The 19,465-nt window shown below is 38.6% G+C and overlaps 1 protein-coding gene across 3 annotated transcripts in view; it reads right to left on the bottom strand.

Moving 5' to 3' along the window:
* The window catches only part of LAMA3 (laminin subunit alpha 3), a 121,445-nt gene that overhangs the window by 64,582 nt on the left and 37,398 nt on the right, over positions 1 to 19,465 (bottom strand). Inside the window, exons 11-25 of one of the 3 annotated variants that reach the window (XM_054058941.1) lie at positions 19,265 to 19,327; positions 17,921 to 17,962; positions 17,652 to 17,789; positions 16,693 to 16,827; positions 13,998 to 14,132; positions 11,911 to 11,957; positions 10,889 to 10,988; positions 9,614 to 9,666; positions 9,135 to 9,240; positions 6,799 to 6,898; positions 6,175 to 6,331; positions 3,947 to 4,079; positions 2,534 to 2,676; positions 1,111 to 1,211; positions 831 to 984 (exon numbers count right to left, since the gene is read on the bottom strand). In XM_054058941.1, the coding sequence (XP_053914916.1) occupies positions 831 to 984; positions 1,111 to 1,211; positions 2,534 to 2,676; positions 3,947 to 4,079; positions 6,175 to 6,331; positions 6,799 to 6,898; positions 9,135 to 9,240; positions 9,614 to 9,666; positions 10,889 to 10,988; positions 11,911 to 11,957; positions 13,998 to 14,132; positions 16,693 to 16,827; positions 17,652 to 17,789; positions 17,921 to 17,962; positions 19,265 to 19,327 (1,607 nt within the window). Of the gene's footprint in view, positions 1 to 830; positions 985 to 1,110; positions 1,212 to 2,533; positions 2,677 to 3,946; positions 4,080 to 6,174; positions 6,332 to 6,798; positions 6,899 to 9,134; positions 9,241 to 9,613; positions 9,667 to 9,904; positions 9,984 to 10,888; positions 10,989 to 11,910; positions 11,958 to 13,997; positions 14,133 to 16,692; positions 16,828 to 17,651; positions 17,790 to 17,920; positions 17,963 to 19,264; positions 19,328 to 19,465 lie in introns of those variants that run through there. The other 2 variants (XM_054058942.1, XM_054058943.1) reach the window with 2 other exon arrangements.

Below are 19,465 nucleotides of genomic sequence, written 5' to 3' on the forward strand. Positions count from 1 at the left end.
AATATTTGATGGAAAATACTTAGAAGTAGTTGCACAGAAAGTACCACGGTTACAGATTTTTTTTCTACAGTAAGTGGTATAATTATTTTCAAATTTAAACTGACTTTCTCAATATTTCCTTAGGCTATGAACACTTAAAGAGAAATAATTCTTTCAACTGCCCTCTTGACATCACTGCAATTATTCATTCCAGTAAAGTTTTGCACACGCATCAGTGCTGAAGCACCAGGGCCTGTGGCATGTAAGTGTTCTTGTTGCACTCAGTATTTTTCAAAGGACTATCCAAGCACAAAAACAGAGGACATAATCATTTTACAAGTAACTGTCAGATACTGGATAACATACCTTATTTCTACCAAATATTATTCTAGTATAATTTTTCATTCCACAAAGCATAAGTTTCACTTCCAACGGATCTACAGCAGTGGCGTAATTGCTTCTGCTTGTTTTTTTAGTAAAGCAAATATTTTATGAAAGTATAGCTATTTAAGAAAGAAAAAACTATTAACTTAGAGTGACATTATGTTAATGATTTCCGTTGACAGCCCATTTTGCCATTTCTGCTGCAAATAAACAGTACACTGAACAAGCCAGAAGGACTAAAGCAGAGGGAATTTTAGTTACTAAAATACATCTGTCAGATTGAAATGTCCACTCTTGTCACAGTTATAAATCTGTCTATACAGACCCATTTACACACATTCTGTATAAAACGCAAAACTTAGAGTCTCTTTTAGAGATCCTGAGATGTAAATTTGCAACCATTTTAGTCTAGTAGGTTTAGAATCAAGAGTGCAGATGGGACTGCAATTAGTAGGCAGGAATCTGACCTCTCTTCCACTGATATGGGACATCACTGGTTGATGAGGAGTTGGCTGTCGCACAGGTATTCTTCTGTATTCTCCCTCATGTCTGAAATACACTGCCTCTGAACCAAGGACACAGGAAAATCTGCCCAGTGGTAAATGCTGATAGAGCAAGCAGCTTACAAAAAAGAAACAAAAAACAATTAACCCAAACAAAACACAAGATTATTATTGTTTTCAAGTGCAGCAGGTTAATAACAAAATAAACCAGGGCACTGGTTTATTCTGTAGCATATATACTGACTGCTCTGTTGAAGCGCGTCCTGAGTAGGTACAAGGCTCTGTAACCGGTATCTGCAAGATGGATGCTTCGTAGTAATCACTAGGTAAAAGCACCATGTAATCCTAAGAACAAATGCAAGACCATGCACAAAATTACAAAAGGAACATCTCTAGACTTCCACAATGTTGCAATGAACAAAATCAATCACATAAATAATTTTTACAGAGAACATCTGCAAGATGTGGATTTTTTTTTGTTGCTGTTGTTACAGGGACCAACAACATCAGAGTGTGTCTCCCTAACTCTGTTTATACCTTCAGAGAGATGGGACAAAGGGAAGATTGTGAAAAGGGAAACTCTGAAGCCACTCTCCCATCATAACACGTAGCCAGCTAAATTCAGTTTTCACACATGTGCAATCTGCATATGCATAACTCAACTGAATACGACTCCACAAGGGATATTAATGCATCCCAGGTGACTTCATAAAACTATTCCATGTAATCTATTAAGCTGTTCAAAAGCTGCTATATTTTTGCTCTGCCTTGTCCACTTCAATTAACATATTAGAGCTTACTAATAAAAACTGTTATTGAGAGAACATGCTGGGCTAAAAAAATTAATATATTCCTTTCCTTTTCAAAGATATTAGTAAAAAAACAGGCACCATAAATACTGTCACTTTCAGCATGAAATATATTTGCAAGCTCTTTAGCAACATTTTATGTAGTACTCCATAAATTTAAGAAAGCCCCAGGCTTAATGACTAAAGACACTAGCTACATGTTAACCCTATATATATATATATATATATTTATATGTGTGTATATATATATATATGAATTTCAGTGTATTGTCTTTGTGATCACACATATTTAAGATTTTTAATAACTGATAGTTCAAACACTTTGCCTTTTTGTCGTAATTTCTCAGAACTGCTGTTAGAAAATTCTTCAGTTTTTCAGTGAGTGAAAGGAGTATAACGATGGGATGATAAAAACATTTAGAAAATGGCCTACTAATCATGAAGCCCAGCCCTTCTTATAATACTTTTCTGAAGAGTCTTTGTCAAAAACTAAAGCCTTGATCACGCATGACTGATTCAAGGTTTAGATACAATATATGATTTCTATGAATTATGAATTTCTGTGAGCCCTTATGCTCAACCCATTGTGCTTTATGTTACATTACTTTATCCTTTGAAGGTACAGATTCTGGACAGATCTAAAGTCTAGAAGCATAAGAATAGATGGAGCAGGTGAAAGTCAGAGAAGAAAAAATGAAAAAAGAGTCACTGTAAATTTTCATAATGATATTCTGCTTCTGTGGTCTTTTCACTATTGCTCAATTTCAATTACTTGCAGTGTTCTTCCTGGCAAATAACTCCAGAGCAATATTATCATGACAGCCTTCAAGCGCTTGTTTTCTTCAATTGTTTTCTTACCAGGAGGACTTCCTCTGCGATTATACTGATAGTCCACGTGCCTGGAACCAGTGAGAAAGGCTCTGTGGAGCTTTCTCCTGGGATTGTGACGAAAGCTGGTTCCTTGCTGGGCGGGAAGACAAACTCTTTGCTCTGAGCAGCACCTGCCATCAAAAAAAGAAAAAAAAAATCAAATAAATAATAAGGAACTGTAAAATGTGTTTCATCCATTAAAATGTTATTTCATCGATTAAATTTGGTCTAATAGGAACTGATCAACACTTTTTTGTCAATATGTTTTAACAGTTCATTCTACTACACACAGTAAGCTACAAAGCTATGCAGTAGCAGTTTTCTTTCCTCTTAGTTTTGAGCAAACTAGTCCAGGAAAGCAGAGCTCTGGCCCCGTACTGCCCAGTTTTGCAATATTACGAAATGCTCACTTGATTTTCCATTTAACTTTCCCCTCCCGTTATTTGCCATTCAACCTGTCTCTGCATTGACTTATGACACGTTCATCTGACACAAAGCCTGTTCTCATGCAACTTTCAGCCAAATATTTCAGATTCCGGAGATTCTCAGTGGCACCTAAAATGTTTAGTTACAAATAGGAACTCAGGGTAATGTCTGGGCAGAGATGGATATACAACAGAAACATAGGTGCAGTATTCTTCATCATGAGCATCAGTTATGAATATTAAAGGTTTCCTCTCTGAAGCCCCTGGACACACACAAAAGGTGGTTCCCTGCCTTCCAGGCAATACAAGCAAAGCCTGATCAGAAACTGCTGCCACTGCTGAGCGCCATCTGCCAAGTCTTCAGTTCTGTCTCTTCCGAATTACTGAAAGGACCTATAACTAAAGTCCATCAGCTCCCATCAGTATGCCGAGGTTAGGCATAGAAAGAGACAACTCTCTGAATACAGGCTTCGTATGCCTCTACTGTTTGAAGGATCTGGAGCATTTATCTGTTATCTGGGCCCAGAAAGCATCAAATGCTGCCGAGGACTGCAGTCAGAGCTAACTTGGTGGATTGGATTCATCACTAAATAACGATTATTCATGGAATGAAGGCAGAAGGCACCTTTAAAATGGAATATGAAAGGCAACTAAACCAAGATACGTGCTATTATCCCTTCATTAAAAGCTGCATAAAACACATGCTTCAGAGCTTCCAAGTGCAGAACTGAAAGCGCTAAGTTTGGCAAACATTTGAAAAAACAAATGTTGATTACTGCTGTAAGCAGGGATTTCATGCAAACACAGCCACATCAATTACACAGCAAAATATATTAGGAAAAGCAGAAAGGCACTGACACTGTTAAAAGTGATGCAATTTAAGTGACATCATTACAAATTTGACTTAGGTGCACCATGAAAAGGCATCTCTGATTTAGCATTCACCTGATCTGTTGTGTCGTTGAGTCGCACTTACCTGTTTCAGGCCAAGATTGGCAAGCAGATATGCGGCCAGGTAATGTTTCACCTCCAGAGTTAACATATCTCAGGATAATGCGGAATAAGGAGAGGTTGGGTTTTTCCACGTTCAAAGTTATCCTCACTTCATTCTGAAAAATAGAAGTTAATAAACAAAACTAGCCACAAAGTGCTGAATAGAGGAACAGTTAGAAGCCATGCAAGCACCGTACTAAAGTCCTACAAGAAAAATGCACATGCAGACAAGTACATACTGGAATGGCAATGCTGGTGTGTGACAGGAAGACAGGCAAGCCTAGCGAGAAAATTAATTCACTTACAAGTATAATTAGTGCCAAAATGTTTTCCCTCAGCAATTGAGATCTTCCCTTTAGAGCTTTTTGAGCCCAGGCTGACATAGCGGAGGACTAGGTGGAAGAGCTTATGGGAAGCCACAGTGACAGGCACAAGCACCTCTGGCTGGGAAAAATAAAAAGAAAGGGGAGAAGGAGGAAAGGAAAGTATATTATTTGCTACTAGCCCCCAGAGGAAGAAAAACCATTTGGCAAAGACAAACTTCATAACAGAAAAGAAAGGCTCAGGCAGATTACAAAAGAAAGTAGAACAAAACCTCTCATGAAATAAAACTCTTGATGAATAATTATCCAGAAAGACATGGAACAATTGAACTAACATGCATGTTGATATTGCACCTTGAGACACAGATGTTATTTTACTGTTATTCTCCCATCTTGTGCCTTAAAGGAGACATATGCTATCAAGGGCAGTTCATTTTCTCAGCTTCCCAAGGAACTGGTAGGAAACATTGACCCTAGCTTGAGATCACACACAATACTCCACAGATTGCAGGTATCTCAGACTGTTGCTGAAACCTCTTTTACTTCACCAGACACCTCAGTTTCTTAGAGACGTGATGATGCCACAGCTCTCTTTGCCCAGGGGCTGAGTGAAACCTCTGGAGCCACGCAGTTCTTGTCAGCCTGGACACCGGGGGCTGCAGTCTCACAGCCCTTATTATTTAGTTTGCAGAACAGTAGAATTGGCAGAGACATGTTCAAAGGTTGGTGGTGGACTAGGAAAATCTAAGATTGGTGCAACTGCAAGGGTCTGGCTTCCTTCTTTCCATTCTAAATCCTGACGCTCCTATCATAATCCAGCTCCCACCAGTTCACCCATCACAGTCCACTTGCTGTCTCTTCCCAAGATGCTTGTGGTAGGTCCATTCTCCTTCCCCAAAAGCATACAGGCTTTTTCAGTTCCACACATTTGAGAATGGAGAACAAAGTCCCATTTCCTCCTACTACAAAAAAGTTACAATAAATGGTAGATTGCTGGTTTCCATGTATATTTCTCAATTCTGTCACCATTGCCCCACAGACCTCCTCTTTCTTAATAGAAATGGAAAGCAGAAAGCAAAGATAGACATATAGCAGATGGCAGGGCTGAGAGGTGTACAGACTAGTCAACAAAAATCAAGGTGACTGCAAAAGGGCAGTGGACCAGAACAGAAAATACAAACAAAAAATAAAAGTCAAAAGACATAAGGAAAAATGCTTCAGGAGGTTTATCACAAGGGTTTCTAAGCTTTAATAGAAAATCTAGAGGACACAGTGAATAGTGAGAAAGAAGAAATATGCGAGGAATGATAGAGTAAGAGATGTTGGTCCCTGGCTTCAAGCAAAGGCAGGGAAGGGGGAGAAATTATTCTTTGAGCTCTGTCACAAACTTGGGCAACTCTGGTTGGCACTCTAAAACCCGAGTCAAGTTGTCAGCTTCTCAGTCTATAATGACACACCTATGTTGGCAACATGACAGGGCACCCGTGACCTCCACCAAGGTCACACACAGGTTATTTATTTTCACCTTAAACGCTATTAATTGTATTTAGATAGCTTATTTTCACAAAAAGTTGTTACATTAGCCTTTTTTTTTTTTTTTTTGTGGTAGACATCGTAACATTATTTGTCTTCTACAAAATAAATGTCAAGAATAGTATTTCAGCATCCTGCAAGACACAGAAACACTATATCAAAATTAGTAAATGACAGAATAATACCAACACTCATCAATCCAAGCAGTAGCACAGTGCCAAAGTTTGGATTAGTGAGATCCTGACTGTTCTGCTGGTTTCCCCATGACCTTGCACACACATAGCAGTACTATAGAGATGTACGAACCATAGACCTATGTTTTCACCCAGAAGCCTTAAGCAAAATATCAGCTTACTTGTACAGAGGACATCCGGGCATATCCTCTCCAACTGAAGCTAGGAAATTCCTGAGGATCATAGCCAAATCGCATTTCCCTTCCCTTGACAGTAGTACCGTCTTCAATCTCAAATTTCATATGGTGCAGATCAGGGAAAAAGTAGTTTTTTTCAGGGCTTTCAAGGAAAGGAAAAATAACAAATCAAAGAATTACCAGTCGCTTTATGGCCTACATCTAAGAGCATAAAGCAATGGAACGGAGGCGACCTACTAATGGCTGAGGAATTCTGATAACTGCTAATAAAATCAAGACAGCTGATAAGATGGGTGTAATGAAAATTCTCTTTCTAGAAGCTTTTACAGCTGTACTTTTTCCTATATAACTCTTGACAGATTATATAGATACATATGCAATGCCATTGCAAAACAGGTACTGGTTATTTAAGGAAACAAGTTTAAAAAAAAATAAGAAAATAACAGAAGAAAACTGCTCAGAAAAATTAGTACCAATAACTAACAGAATTTCTCAGCTTATTTAAAAACAAATCCCGAATCTCGAGTGACAGGATAGCAAAGAAATGATGGGCAATTTCAAAACAACTGTGCTGAAGCAGGAGCTATCAGGGTCTAGAGCCAGACTCACTCCTGACAGGCGGTCCCCATGATGTGCACCCTGCACTGGCAGCCACCCAAGAGCTCAGCACATGCTGGGCTGAGAGATCCTCCAACATCACACTGGCAGCCTGTGAGGCAAAGAGCAGAAGCCAAAAAAAAGGTTAAAAAGTCAAAAGTTATCAGAAAATACACCTCACTTGTGCTAATTAAACATTATTAATGACTCATTTCCTCCTTCCAGGGCCCTTCAGACTCTTTCAAACACATATTTGCACACGTGCATAAGCTGCAATTATTTCTGGCTTCCTATGCTTGCGGTTATTTTCTTTATTTCTCCTTGGAATGTGACAAAAGCCACTTCTAAAAGAAATCACAAGTAATAAGCCATGTCATATTACTAAATTCTGGACTACAGCTTTGCAGAGCAGTCATTCAAATGGTTTCAAATTCAAAGCCAGAATTTCTACAGCAATACCAGGATGAATAATTATTTAAAAACAAAACAAGACAAAACAAAACACACCTACACTCCCAAACTTATAGAAAGTGTAAGATATTAATTTTTAAGAGTCTGGTACTACAATATCTAGTTAACATTACAAATGTTGCATGTAGCAAGAAGATATGTGCTTATGTAATAAAATGTAATAAAATGTTTATGTGTTTATGTAAAAACTACACATTTTTATGCAATACTGGATAACAATACTGAACGGGTGTCTGCAGGAGAAAGGACTTGTACAAACTAAAAGACAATTGTATTAACAAGGTATAATATATTGTACTAAGGAACAAGTACATCTAGGCTAAAAATCTCAAGCTGAATTGGAAGATTGAAAGTTCCTATCTACTTATTTATGTCATACTATAAAAGCATCCTGTGTTCTAAGACATACTGAATACCTGTCACTGAAATCAAGGATGAGGCTTTGAGCAACCTGATCTAAAGGGAGGTGTCCCTGACCACGGCACAGGGCATGGAACTGGATGACCTTTAAGGTCCCTTCCAACCCAAATCATTCTACGATTCTATGAAAACACCTGTGCAAAACCAGATCCCTTCCATTAGTAACCTCCTTGATTTGCACGTTAGGCATGAAAGCTTGGTTTGGTACAGGAGGCATTAACTTTGCACATATTAAATGATTGTTAGAAGTACTTCAACACTTTAAAAGTATATCTCTTGCATCAGCAACATGGACAGGTGTAAAGCACACTGAATTAAGCAGAAGTGCATTCAATAATTTTAACAAATCCAAATCTGCCTGGAGGAAAGAGACCTGTTGAAGTAGCCCTAACATCCCTCAAAGAACATGGCAGAGTGAGCATCCTTCAGAAGTACCACTTTCTCCACATAAAATGGTTTGGGTCAGAAGGGACCTTAAAGATCATATAGTACCAAATTCTCTGCCATGGACAGAGACACCTTCCACTAGATCATGTTGCTCAAAGCCTCACCCAATCCAGCCTTGAACACCTCCAGGGATGGGGCTTCTATGACTTCTCTGAGCAATCTGTTCCAGTACCTCACGATCCTCGCAGTAAAAGATTTCTTCCTAACATCTAGCCTAAACCTACTCTCTTTCAGCTTAAAACTAACATCCCCGCCCTACCACTGTACTCCCTGATAAAAAGCCCGTCCTCAGCTTTCCTGTAGGCCCCCTTTTAGGTACTGGAAGGCTGCTCTAAGATCTCCCTGATGCATTCTCTTCTCTAGACTGATATCATATCTACAGCCACATCTGGCTTTGCTTCAAAACCCATTGAATCATGAGCTAAAGCAGTATAGGAATACACCTGCAGAAAAGGTCAATCTATTGCCTTTTGTAACATTTTAAGTTTTTAGCAGTAGACATTAGAAAACTGCTAAGTGGAACAGACAGCTACCACTCTTACAGCTAACACTTGCAGGAAAATCAATCATCTCTCACCCCACAACTTGGGCGGAGTGAGAGGAGGAATGACTCTCAATTATCTGATAAGACAACAGCTTCAGCAGTGCCTCCTGTGATCGCACTGCAGTCTTTGACAGAGAAGCCTCAGACGGGTAGTGGCAAAAGAGGCACCAGGGAAGGTGAAGCGAAGGACAATGTACGCAGAGAAACACCTTTCCTCAAGTAAGCAAACCACAATATGGATGGGAACTACAGTGATAACATCTGCCTTGCTCCTTCTCCCTTTGGAGGGTAAAGGAAGAGTTAATCAGGTAACAAGCAATTACAACAATACTGCAAAATGCTCTGCACATGAGTGATTCAACAAATACATCCACATTTTCAAAATGAAATTCTAAAGCCTATGAATTCTGAAGACTTTTCTACTATGTGCAAATATGCTACTAGAGATGTTCTTTATACATTTTACCTTGGCAGCCAAAATAATTCTTGTTCTCCAGAGCATAATAACCTGCTTCACAAGTGTCACAGGAATCTCCACAAACATTAGATTTGCAGTAACAGTGCCCATTTTCCTGTGAGAAAACAATTTAATCAAAAATATTTCAGCACCTTTTTCAGAACTTAAATCTTTCAATACTCCGAATTCCCTCTAAATTCTAAAGAGTAAAAACATTCTAATCTCAATAAAAAATATTATCTGGACATAACGGCTGACATTTATCATCTTCAATGATTAGAAAATACATAAACACAAGATGATGAAACATTTTCAGAACTTTTATACATCCCTAGGATGTATATAACTGCGTCTTTGCCGTATAAAACCAGCTACTTCATCTACAAAAGCCATAATCAATTCTAAGATTTCTACCATACCAAATGATACAACAATTTATCTTTACAAAAATCAGTTTAATTCATGTATTTCTTTTAATTTCACTTTACCTGCTGGCACTCTCCAATTCCACTTAGTGTTCCACTCACATCACACTGGCATGCTGCACAGATGAAAAAAAAGACAATCTGCATTTTGTCTTTCCAAGTTAATTTGTAGGAAAACAACCCCACCACCCTGAACCTGCAATTCTGAGTCACAGAGCCACAAGGTGGGTTTTACTCTGGAAGGTTCAGAATAGCAGATGGAAACTGGCAAAAGGTAAGAAGAAAAAGCAGAGGAGAAACAATGAGGACTTCTGTGTATGTGTGATTTATTGGTATATTTTAAAGTGTTCTCACCTGTGTTTAACAAAAACAGCCTTGAGTTTGCATTTAATACTACTTTTATTTTCATAGAAACCATTCATACAGCTGATGTAAAACAATGTCTTCAAGCCTGACCGGCAGCTCCTATTCCACAGTGCTACTTCAGGACCAGTTCAACTCTGTATGAAATATAAATTAAGCAAATACTGTGGGAAGGAGCCACGGTGACCTACAGATTTGGTGAAACCCAGCATTGACTCTGTGACTGAAGGCAGAGAAGATTCGTTCCATGAAAGGTGTAGTAATTAATCTTTGCAGAGATGTTTAGACTGTATAGTATTCAGAGATTTAGAGTCAAAGACATAATTATATTGGTATTGGCTCTAAGGCTACTCATCCTATTTAGGTGGTTGTTGTGGTGTAACCTGTTGGAAAGGAAACGGTGGAGAAAAAATCCGTAAAGTCTTTTATCCTTATCTTTTTTTTTATCTTTTAAATTATTCTTATCTGCCTGAAAAACACACACTCACTTTAATTCAACACTGAAAATCGCAGGCCGATTGGTATTATATAGACTTAAACCATAACTGATTTGTCACACTTGTTGAGGCCACAAGAAGCCTTTTCACTTCTCTACAAGCCAGGAGATGACAATAAATGAAAAAGCACCATTTCCTCAAAACAATGAGCCAAATTTAGGATTCAGAGCTAAGGGCAGAAATCCCACCTCACTCCAGTAAAATCGCCACAGGTCCATATGGAGTATACACCATTGTAATTCAGAGCACACTTTCGTCCAGCACTAGCAAACACTCGTGAAATTATTGTCTCATTTATAAAAACAATTGCTGGTGCCACAGGTAATTTGATGTTAGAATTAAATAGCATGAATAACATACTAGTAACAGCAGTTGTGAAAGTCATTGAGCACCAAAGATGGTTGACAGTGAATCAAGATGACTTTCAAAAGAATTTAATACATTCCGTAAGCCGAAGAAACATGTCATGAAGCTGTACCTGTACATCCCTCAGGGTTTTCTTTGGCTAGATTCCAGTACAGTGGTTTGCATTTACTACAGGTAGGACCTTCAACATGCTGAAGACATTGACAGTAGCCCTAATGACAGAAAGGAGTTAATGTGGGTTCATCTATTTCATAAAAAACATACTGTTCTTTAGTACGGAGAAAAAAAATTGTATTATTAACAGCTCAGGTAGTTTACTGACTTCTGCAGACACAGGGAAACTGCGGCTGATTCAGACTTCTTAAGATTTTTCTGTCTCATACTTTTAGCAAAGAAATGTTCCATCCTGCATATTTTTTCCATATATAATTTATCCTAGATGTCCCAATGAATATGCCTTCCAATTCTTTTATAGTTTTATCAGAACAGTTCTAAAGTATTGTTTTGCACAAGGTTTAAAACCCAAATTTCCTTAAAAATAATCATTATTTTTCACATTTACTCCTGACTTTATTGGTGGAAAACACACATAGCTGAATACATGAGTCTACATAGATGTCTCTTCCACTGATTAGACTTAGGCTCTAGGTCTTCTTTGCTACACATTTAGCAATGACTGTGATTTCTGGTAATACACTACTACTAACCATTACTGTATTAACAACAGTAATAGTGGAACAGCAACAGTTACAAAGAGATAATAATTTCTTTCAAGACTAAATTGATGCTGAGATGGCCTGTTGCAACTCAGAACCAGAAGGTCTTTGAGACATACAGAGGCTCATATGCATATCTGCATGTATGTTTAAGGTTTTAGTATACCAAGAAGACATAAACAGTACACATATTCTATACATAAAAGATAAAAAACCCTACTCTCGACAGCTATTTGCACTGGTATGATCAAAGAACAAAACATAATGTTTATTTCCACTTTTACCCTGCAAATAAGTTTGTGCAATTCTTTCACAGTCTAAGAGCAGGCTTTGGGGCTTGAGCAATTAATTGAATGTGTTCAGCAAAGGCACATGAATTATTAACACATACTGTTAGCTGCAGTGGTAGAATACTCACGGAATGAGAACCAACGCTACCTGAAGGGTCACATTCACTGTTGACACCTTTATGAAATTAAAAAACAAACACATTGAAAGGTCTTTTGAAAATAGAGCTACGAAATGTAGTAGCGCAGAAGTACAATGTATCAGGTGCAAGTTTGAAAGGGCTTTTTAATATAGTTACCTTGGAGAGACTCAAATACTTTAAAATTCAAGACCAGCAGAAGCCTTTAACACTTATTTTTCAAATGTGTATTTATCCTGGTTTAGGCTATTCAGTTTAGTATGCAAAGTAGTCATTAGGAAAAATATAGCACTAACCTACAGAACTGAGAGATGCTTTCTTAAAGTCCCTGCGCCATCATCTAAAAAAGGTCTCAATCTTATACTTTCACTTCATGAAATAACGTACAGAATGACAAATAAGCACATCTAATATGTGCTCCCCATGTGTCCCTCCTTCCCTCTCTTCCTCTATCCCCATGCTTCAGGGGATTTCTGTAAAACTCTGCAATAAAACTGTGGGGAATCTGAATCAGAATGGAGCATTTTCCCTCAGAAGCATGACCTTTGCAGTAGGGGAAACTGGCAGCTGCAGAAAAGCATCTGTTGCACTGTTGCCCCGTGACACCCATTTGGCACACACACTGTCCCGATATGGGCTCACACATGCCATGTTGAGAACCATCAAGAGAGCACTGACAAGCTACATAACAACAAACACAGACAACAGCATGAAGGTTCATCCTGTAGGTACTAAGCAATAACTTCCCAAAACTTCAGTACTGTAGAGGTTTTGAATACTATTTGTGTAGAATGTTCCTCATTATTATTTGCAATAAATAACTTACAAAGCCCTCCTATACCTCACAAGGTCCTCATCCCTACATAGAACCTACGAGTCTGAGGTGACCTGTATGATCTTGACATTTTCTTCCTCCATTCTTGACAGAAACAGGTACAATTATTGGGCACCATAATAAATCTCTTTTTCTCAGCTACTTTGTCCTTCCCTAAGAGCAGGTTTGGTTTTGGCTTTCTGCTTTCTTGATATTTTTACCATTACAGAAAGCACAGGACAAAATCTGTAACTAGACCTGCACTTAAAAATATGATGGCGAACTACAGACTATAAAATTGTATGTACATCACAGCTTTAGATCTGCAGGCAGAGGAGGCCAGAAGTAAGCTTTGAAATACACCATGTAATAGTCTTATTGTTCCAGATTCCTGTGTAAGGTCTCAGTTGTGCATTGATTTGCACACATAGGGTAAATAAGAATAATGCCACAAAAAAGAACAATGCTGCTACAGCCCACATGACTAATTTTTGTTCACATGGAATCTAAGGGTGAAATGGCTAATGACAATTATTTTAGCAAAGTAGTAACCAATCTCGTAAAGAGAAAGAACAAATCCCTCCAGATTATTTTTTGTTGTGGTGATTACTAACAGCAGAATTCTGAGGATACATTCCTTTTTCAGCACTAACAATCTTTTGATTTCTAGGAAAGAGCAGTCCTGCTCCTGATGATCAAATAGTTTGCTGATTTTCACGACAGAGCCTGCAGGTTTCCCTCCGCTTGATGTGAAAAACTTATACACACATTCTGGACCTGATCAACTGATCCACGTGAGCAGGAAAAAACACTGTTGATATAATGGGCTCTTCTAGACCAGGTTATTTATGATGCAATGTTGGCACAGGTCAATAGCATCCACTAATGCACTTACTTAAATGTTTACACGACAGTGTATCAAATATTAGAAGTCCAAAGCAGAAGAAACACATCTTATGTTCTGTAAGGTGAGTGAGCCAGAACTCAAAAAGGTACAAAGGTACAAAGGTACAAAAATCCACATTGCCCAGCCTTTTTAGTTTTCCTGTTTTAAAAGAGAGATACAACTGTGCCAAGGACAAACAGTGCTATGCTTACATTAATCCAGCTAGCACAGGAATAGTAATGATGTACCAGAGTAGTAGGACTATCAGGAAGCCTGGCCTCTGGCTGAATTGTCAGTGGTATTGTTGCTAGCTTTGGATGGAACAGAACTATTGTAGTTAGACAGGTTAGTCCAGTGAAAAGAAAGGCTTTTACTCGCGCAAGCAGCTGGGATAGCTGTGATAACCTGGAGCGCACTGGTCACATCTAAGTCCAGCATAGTTACTATGGCACAGACACTGACCTCGAGGACCACATGTATTCTCCACTGAGCCAACAACATCACAGTTACACTCTGCACAAAGAAAAAAAAAAATCTATCTTAACAGATATATGTCTAAACTGATAGTTATTTAAACCAGAGTCTGCAAAAGAAAAGAAGTTGCCTTTGAATGTAAAGTAATCATGAGGAAGCCCGGCAAATCATAATTTTACCATCAAAATTCAATATCCTGAAATAGATGCTTATAGTGCAATTGCCTCCTCAACCATTCATAATCCGGTTCTTACTGCAATTCTATAATGCACAGTTTAGAGACTTAGTTTGATTCGTTGCAAAACAGGTGCGTAAGGGACAGAAATCCATCTTAAAATGGAAAGAACATCACATGAGAGAAGTACTTAATACCATTGAAAAATGACCTCCAAGAAAGAGCACCTCCAATGCTGGGCTATGTCATTAGTCAAGCAGTTAAAAGACACACAAGCAGAGGTCCATGACGCACAAATAAATTATTCACAAGGGAAAAACTGCTGACATCTCAGTTCTACAAGCTGGCAAGCAGTGCAGGAACATGCATCCAATACACAAGGCACATTGTCAGACTATATAACTAGCTGTACGGGTACATCTCTTGGAGATAACACTATTTTAGGCTAACAGCTCTAGCACAGATAAAAGGTGCTATTTTACTGAAATGATGCTGGAAGTTACATAGGCTCACAGGTATGTGAATAGCAGTGCATCTGGGAATCCCAGCTGTCCCAGGTACAAGCCGAAGCATTGCAGTTAATCACTTGGCTTTTTTTGACTGACAGAAATATAAAACAAACACTGCCTTCCATTCAATATTCATTCTCTTAGTTCCCCCTTTCAGTTCCTCTTTCTGCTGCAGCCAAGGACATCTGACTGCTCTGTTTACTTTAAAGAAGCCTGAAAGACACAGGGCTTGCTAGGAAATTAGTGTAAGAGAAATAGAAATAGTGGAGCTTCCAAAACCATCATCTACACTAGAGTCCACGCCCAAGCTGAACATTATATTGCATTCTCTCCTCATTTTAATAACATTGATTTATTTAAAGGCTTTATTTTGATACCATTCTTAATGTATAAAAATTCCACTGAGTTCAAAAAGGCAAGACCAAAGAGATACATTTTAGCTGCAGCAGTCAAAGATCTATAGACCTACCTCCTTTCTGAAGACAAAAGCTCCAAATAGGAGTAGCAGGCTGAGCTGCTCACTTTCCAACACATTTTGCAGCATGCTGCATTAGTTTAAACCAAAACCCATAGCAGCTTATTTTAACAGAACAAGTTATGAACGGCAGCAGTTCTGAGTCATCCCACTAACTGTGTTTTTAGCTATCTTATCTGTCTTTTACAATTTTTTTTTTGCATGCACTTTTCAGTTTTTAAGTCTCTTTTTAGCTTTTGGTGTTAAAAGTTCAGATGTATTCAATATGGGTTTGATTTGTTTTAAGACTGCTACCTGATTAGGTTCTAAGAAAAGAAAAGAGAGTTTTCTTTAAAAAACCACTGAACAGCATGTACCAACACAGAACCCTGATTTTATGTTTTTCATTAAAAACGTTAATCTACTCCAGACCATAAAGTCACATAGTCATGTGGTATTTCTTTATTCCTCTCGTGTTTGGTAACACAACATAATATATCTTTGCAAGGGCATAAACAATTCTGTTGTCCATTCACAGATGATAAACAAGTACATAAGCCCAAAAGGAAGAGGACTGCCACAGTCAATAACCAGAAATAATGAGAGAGAAGAAAGTAAATCATAGTGTTCTACATGAATCTTCTTAAGCTGCATAGGAAAGTACATACCACAACTCAGTAGTACCTTCTATTCTTTCTCAATGTAAAAATCACTATGCATTAGGAGCATCTTTCTCACTCACTGCAAAGGCAGATGAAACCTAGGGGCCAGACAGGACTTGATGGATTCCCCATACACACACAAGACAATTATGATACTCAAGGCTATACTTCACTGATTTCCCTCTCTTGTGAAAAGCAGCTAGTCCTTGGTGGCAGGTGCATTGGCAAAACCCCATGGAGACCTTTCATGTTTCATGATTACGTGGACAGAGGCTGGCTTGGAGCCTGCTGAATGATCTTGAAATGAGTGAGAAATCACTGTGAAGGGCAAAATGGGAACTTCTCATTTTCAAATTTACAGAACACACATTTTACAAGGTACCAAACAAAGACCTTCTGCAAAAGTAGATTAGTGCTTCACATTAGTGCTATGCCAGTTCCTTAGCAGTCAAACACTTCCTGTTGCTATAGGCTTCCCTGCAAAAAAGCTCTCAAATCCTTTGGTAATTAATAAGACAGCTGTGCTGACTGAGCCTATATTAAACAGGCTGACCAGGAAAAAAAAACAAAAAAGCAACCTGTGAGAAAACAGACTATACAGTTCTTCCCTATCATGGAAACACATCTAGAATGGGAGAATTAGGATCTGTAAGGATGTCACTGCAGAGCACAAGAGTCCCTTGCTCACTTACTGCTACGAACACTGTTTCAGTCAAATGCAAAATTGGTACCTGAAAAGCAGTCCTGTCAGCCTTTTAGGAGGACTGTTTGATGCTGTACGTGCAATCAGCAGCCTTACCTTGGCAGGCAGGGAACGAGTGGTGGCCAGGCTGACAGACGTCACACTGAAGTCCAGCTACCCCAGAGCGACAAAGACACCTCCCGAGAAAATCACAGACTTCAGGCTGGGTACCCGCCAAGTTACATTCGCACACTGTAAGCAAGAAAAGACACTCCAGAGGCAGCCTCTGCACAGGCTCTCTTATCTTTTTGAAATAACAGGAAAAAAAAAAAAAGAAAAAGCAACTCCCTGATGCTCAACAAGATGAAAATCTTCCCACCAGATTTATTTTGATTGATAACAGCTTTTATTGATTGTCCACATCAGCAGTAATTCAGCACCAAGGGAGACATTAATGAAAGAGCAAAAGGATCTGTATTGAAATTAACTACTGAGTTCAATATCAGTGTTGAAGCACTATAGTTGGTCTGTGCCCATTCAGAGTCTGACTATTGATCCCAGGTGGTATGTCAACTAGTGGAAGTAGTTCCACCCTTTTAAAGACTAAAATGAAACAATTTCTGGTTTGAATTTACAAGCTCAGGAGAGAGGAGTTAATATAATACCTAAAAAAGACAGTACAGAGATGGTTAATGAAGTTTAAAAAGTCAGTTTCCTAGTATTGGTTAGAAAGGGAATCCTAATGCATCAAGGTGAGATTGCAAACTGAAATTAAACACTACTTTTTTAAAAAAACAAGGGTAGGTAACAGAAGTGTTCCCACTGATATACTACATTTCATCAATGTTATCAAATCCAACCTCAAACTGGAGTCTGGCATAGTGGACAACAATGAAGCCAATAGGGGCATTTTAAGATTGAAATTCTCCCTCATCATATTTTTCTTCTTTGACATATGGGAATTTTGGGGGAGCCCCTTATGAATACACCTCCATGGCAAAAGAACTTCATCCCTCAGTATAAAACTCAGGTCTGTACTTTGGACACACTTGCCGAAAAGAAATGTTTTGGCTTACCCTCGCAGAGAGGGTAGCGATAATAACCAACTGCACAGGTATCACAGGAAAGCCCCCGAAATCCAGTTCGGCATCTGCACTGTCCAGTGTTTCTATCACAGTCACCATCCAGCACTCCTGCACCGTGGCACTGGCACGCTGAAGAGCACATTTGTAAAGAAAACATTTGTGGCATTAGGATCTTAAAGTTCCTGTTTCACTTGGAAGCCAAACGCTGGCGTTTACACTGGAGCATACGCTCCAAGTGTCAATGAAACTACAGTACTTACATAGGCACTGGAGGCCAAAATACCCTGGTTTGCAGCCACCTTCTAGTTACAACAGAAATGGAAAAGAAAGGACAAAAGTTAGTGCATAAAGTCACACAGCTCCTTGTATTTTTGCAGAGAAAAATTGATTGGTGCTTGATAATTATCACTCTTGAATGGACAGAACTATGTATGATGCTTATCCATGCATTTCATTTTGGAAAAAATGTAACTGCATTTACTCTCCCAGAACAAATTTGCAACTTCTACAGACACAGAAGCTTCCACTTAGTGGCTGTTGCCTTTCTTGTGCCCTCAGACTCAGATGCTACTCACTGAAAATGTAAATAGCTCAAGATCTGTTTTGTCCTGTTAATAATTCTTCATTTTATCTTTGGAATTTTCTTTCTTCTTCCTTTTAAAAATATGAAAGAGAAGGGGATATGCAACAGAGCATACCCAGAGGCCTCTCAGGGCAATTATTTTGGATGCTGTACAAAGGAGATAAGTGGTATAGGAGACTAAGGCTTTGTGGGCTGTGACAGCAGCTGCAGACACTTCCAAGAAAACAACTGGAACTTGTAAATACGCACATAGATTTGTAATGTCTGCTTATATCTGAGTGTCTGCTACACTCACAAAACACACTTTTTCATTTGCCAACACAAACGTAAGTTCTATTAGAGCTAATAGAAATAAATGGGAAGAATGTTGAATTTAGGATACGATAAGGGTTGTGATATTTTTCTGAAGTTATTCAACTGGAAGTACATTGCAAGTATGGATTTAATTAAGAGCTAGCTGTGATGATGTCTCAGTTCTGCAGTATAATAAGTCCAAAAAATATAAGCCTACTGAGGGAATCATTGTGCGGACTTCAGGCAGCTTTGCTGTGGGCTAAATAAGATATATATAGCTCTCTTAGAAATCAAAGTTCTTCGCTGCCAAGGGCACTGTACAATTTGACAGGTTCAGGTCCAGAAGCAGAGGCCAGTTAGCCTTTAAGAGATTTACACCACAAAGCAGCTGACAGGTTGTATGTGTCAAAAAGTCTTGATGGATCTGTTCACAAGAGCATCAAACAAAATAGTCAGTCTTTTCTACAGATGTTTGCCGGAGGCTCATCAAACTTATTTCGATCCATAACTCATTCTGAAGCTAGCTAACTAATCTGTTTAATACGGACATGGCAATACCATGAACTTCTGGCTAGAAGAAAGGCACTCCAAAAGGTAAATACCAACAGTGGCAAAACTACTACATAAATCTCCAGGAAAGAGCAGGCACCACTGAAGCAGTGAAAATAGTAAGGTGGGGGGAAAAAAATAGTGAAATGGAGGGGTAAAAAAAAAAGCAAGAACTTGCCAATTATGTCACCAGCTACAGCATCTCTTGGATTTGGAGAAGTAAAAGGATATACAGGAATACCTTTAAAACAAAAGAAATAATGAAGCGTATTTGAGACAGACAGTTATTTCACTAAAAATCATGACAAACCATGACATCATCTCCTGTCAATACAGAGGACAGGATATTCACGAGACTCCAGTAACCAACTTCAGCTTA

This window comes from Cuculus canorus, chromosome 2, assembly GCF_017976375.1.
Source record: "Cuculus canorus isolate bCucCan1 chromosome 2, bCucCan1.pri, whole genome shotgun sequence".
Classification (NCBI taxonomy): Eukaryota; Metazoa; Chordata; class Aves; order Cuculiformes; family Cuculidae; genus Cuculus; species Cuculus canorus.